This window comes from Manacus vitellinus, unplaced genomic scaffold (assembly GCF_001715985.3).
Source record: "Manacus vitellinus isolate BGI_N305 unplaced genomic scaffold, ASM171598v3 scaffold_210_pilon, whole genome shotgun sequence".
NCBI lineage: Eukaryota > Metazoa > Chordata > Aves > Passeriformes > Pipridae > Manacus > Manacus vitellinus.
Genome location: NW_021939480.1, coordinates 1 through 1,367, shown reverse-complemented (window position 1 = coordinate 1,367; position 1,367 = coordinate 1). Strand labels below are relative to the sequence as shown.

Here is a 1,367-nt window from a genome sequence, read left to right as displayed (position 1 = left end):
CACATCCCTTGGATCCCACACATTCCCAGCACATCCCTTGGATCCCACACATTCCCAGGATATCCAACACATCCCTTGGATCCCACACATTCCCAGGGTATCCCTTGGATCCCCCCCATTCCCAGTCCCAGGGATTCCCGGGTACCCGGATGGGGACGTATCCGTGGGCGACGTCTGACGGATCGCACGGGGTCGGGATCGGCTCCTCCAGGCTCCGGAGCTGCGGGATTTGGGAGCAGGGATCGAGCTCCGGAGGAATCCCGGAGCTCCCGGGAACGTCCCTTGGGATCCAGGATCCCATCCCATCCCTCCCGGCTCTCCAGGGATCCCAGGATTCGTGGAATGCCAGGATTTGGGGTGGGAGGGACCCTGAAGCTCATCCCATTCCGTGGGCAGGAATTGCTCCCACTGGGATGTCCAGGAATCCTGGGAATGCCGGGAATCCCCACCTGGACATCCCAGAGCTGCTCTAGTTCCCTCAGGAATCCCAGGAATCTCAGGAATCCTGGGAATTCCCACCTGGACACTCCAGCTCCCTCAGGAATCCCAGGAATGCCAGGAATCCCCACCTGGACACCCCAATCCAGGGAATGCCGGGAATCCCGGGAATCCCCACCTGGAGCCCCGAGAGCTTCTCCAGTTCTCTCAGGAATCCTGGGAATCCCCACCTGGACACTCCAGCTCCCTCAGGAATCCTGGGAATCCCAGGAATCCCCACCTGGACACCCCAGAGTTGATCCAGCTCCCTCAGGAATCCTGGGAATGCCAAGAATCCCAGGAATCCCCACTTGGACACTCCAGCTCCCTCAGGAATCCTGGGAATCCTGGGAATCCCCACCTGGAACCCCGAGAGCTGCTCCAGCTCCCTCAGGAATCCCGGGAATCCCCACTTGGACACCCCAGAGCTTCTCTAGCTCCCTCAGAAATCCTGGGAATCCCCACTTGGACACTCCAGTTCCCTCAGGAATCCTGGGAATCCCAGGAATCCCCGCCTGGACACCCCAATCCAGGGAATGCCAGGAATCCTGGGAATCCCCACCTGGACACTCCAGCTCCCTCAGGAATCCCGGGAATCCCCACCTGGAGCCCCGCGAGCTCCTCCAGCTCCGCGAGCGCCGTGTCCGTGTCCCGGACCAGGATCGTGGCCATTCCCAACTCCCGCGCCGGCTCCAGGTTCTCCGGGACCTCATCCAGCAGGATGGCCTGGAACGACCGGGATCAGCCCGGGAATCCGGGGCCGGAATGACCCCAACAATCCCTTGGTTTTTTCGGGAATTCCGGCGGCACCTCCCGCGGCTCCGCCCGCAGCTCTTCCAGGGCGCGGGAGTAGATGCCGGGATCCGGCTGCCCTGTCCCGATCCGGCAGG

At 62.3% G+C, this 1,367-nt stretch overlaps 1 protein-coding gene across 1 annotated transcript in view; it reads right to left on the bottom strand.

Moving 5' to 3' along the window:
• The window catches only part of LOC108643826 (bifunctional epoxide hydrolase 2-like), a gene marked incomplete at its 5' end in the record, with an annotated part of 12,290 nt that extends 10,926 nt beyond the window's left edge, over window positions 1-1,364 (bottom strand). The window contains 3 exons of the mRNA XM_029959620.1: window positions 51-220; window positions 1,081-1,203; window positions 1,288-1,364. Of these exons, the coding sequence (XP_029815480.1) occupies window positions 51-220; window positions 1,081-1,203; window positions 1,288-1,364 (370 nt within the window). The remainder of the gene's footprint in view (window positions 1-50; window positions 221-1,080; window positions 1,204-1,287) is intronic.
• Window positions 1,365-1,367: the final 3 nt, after the last annotated feature.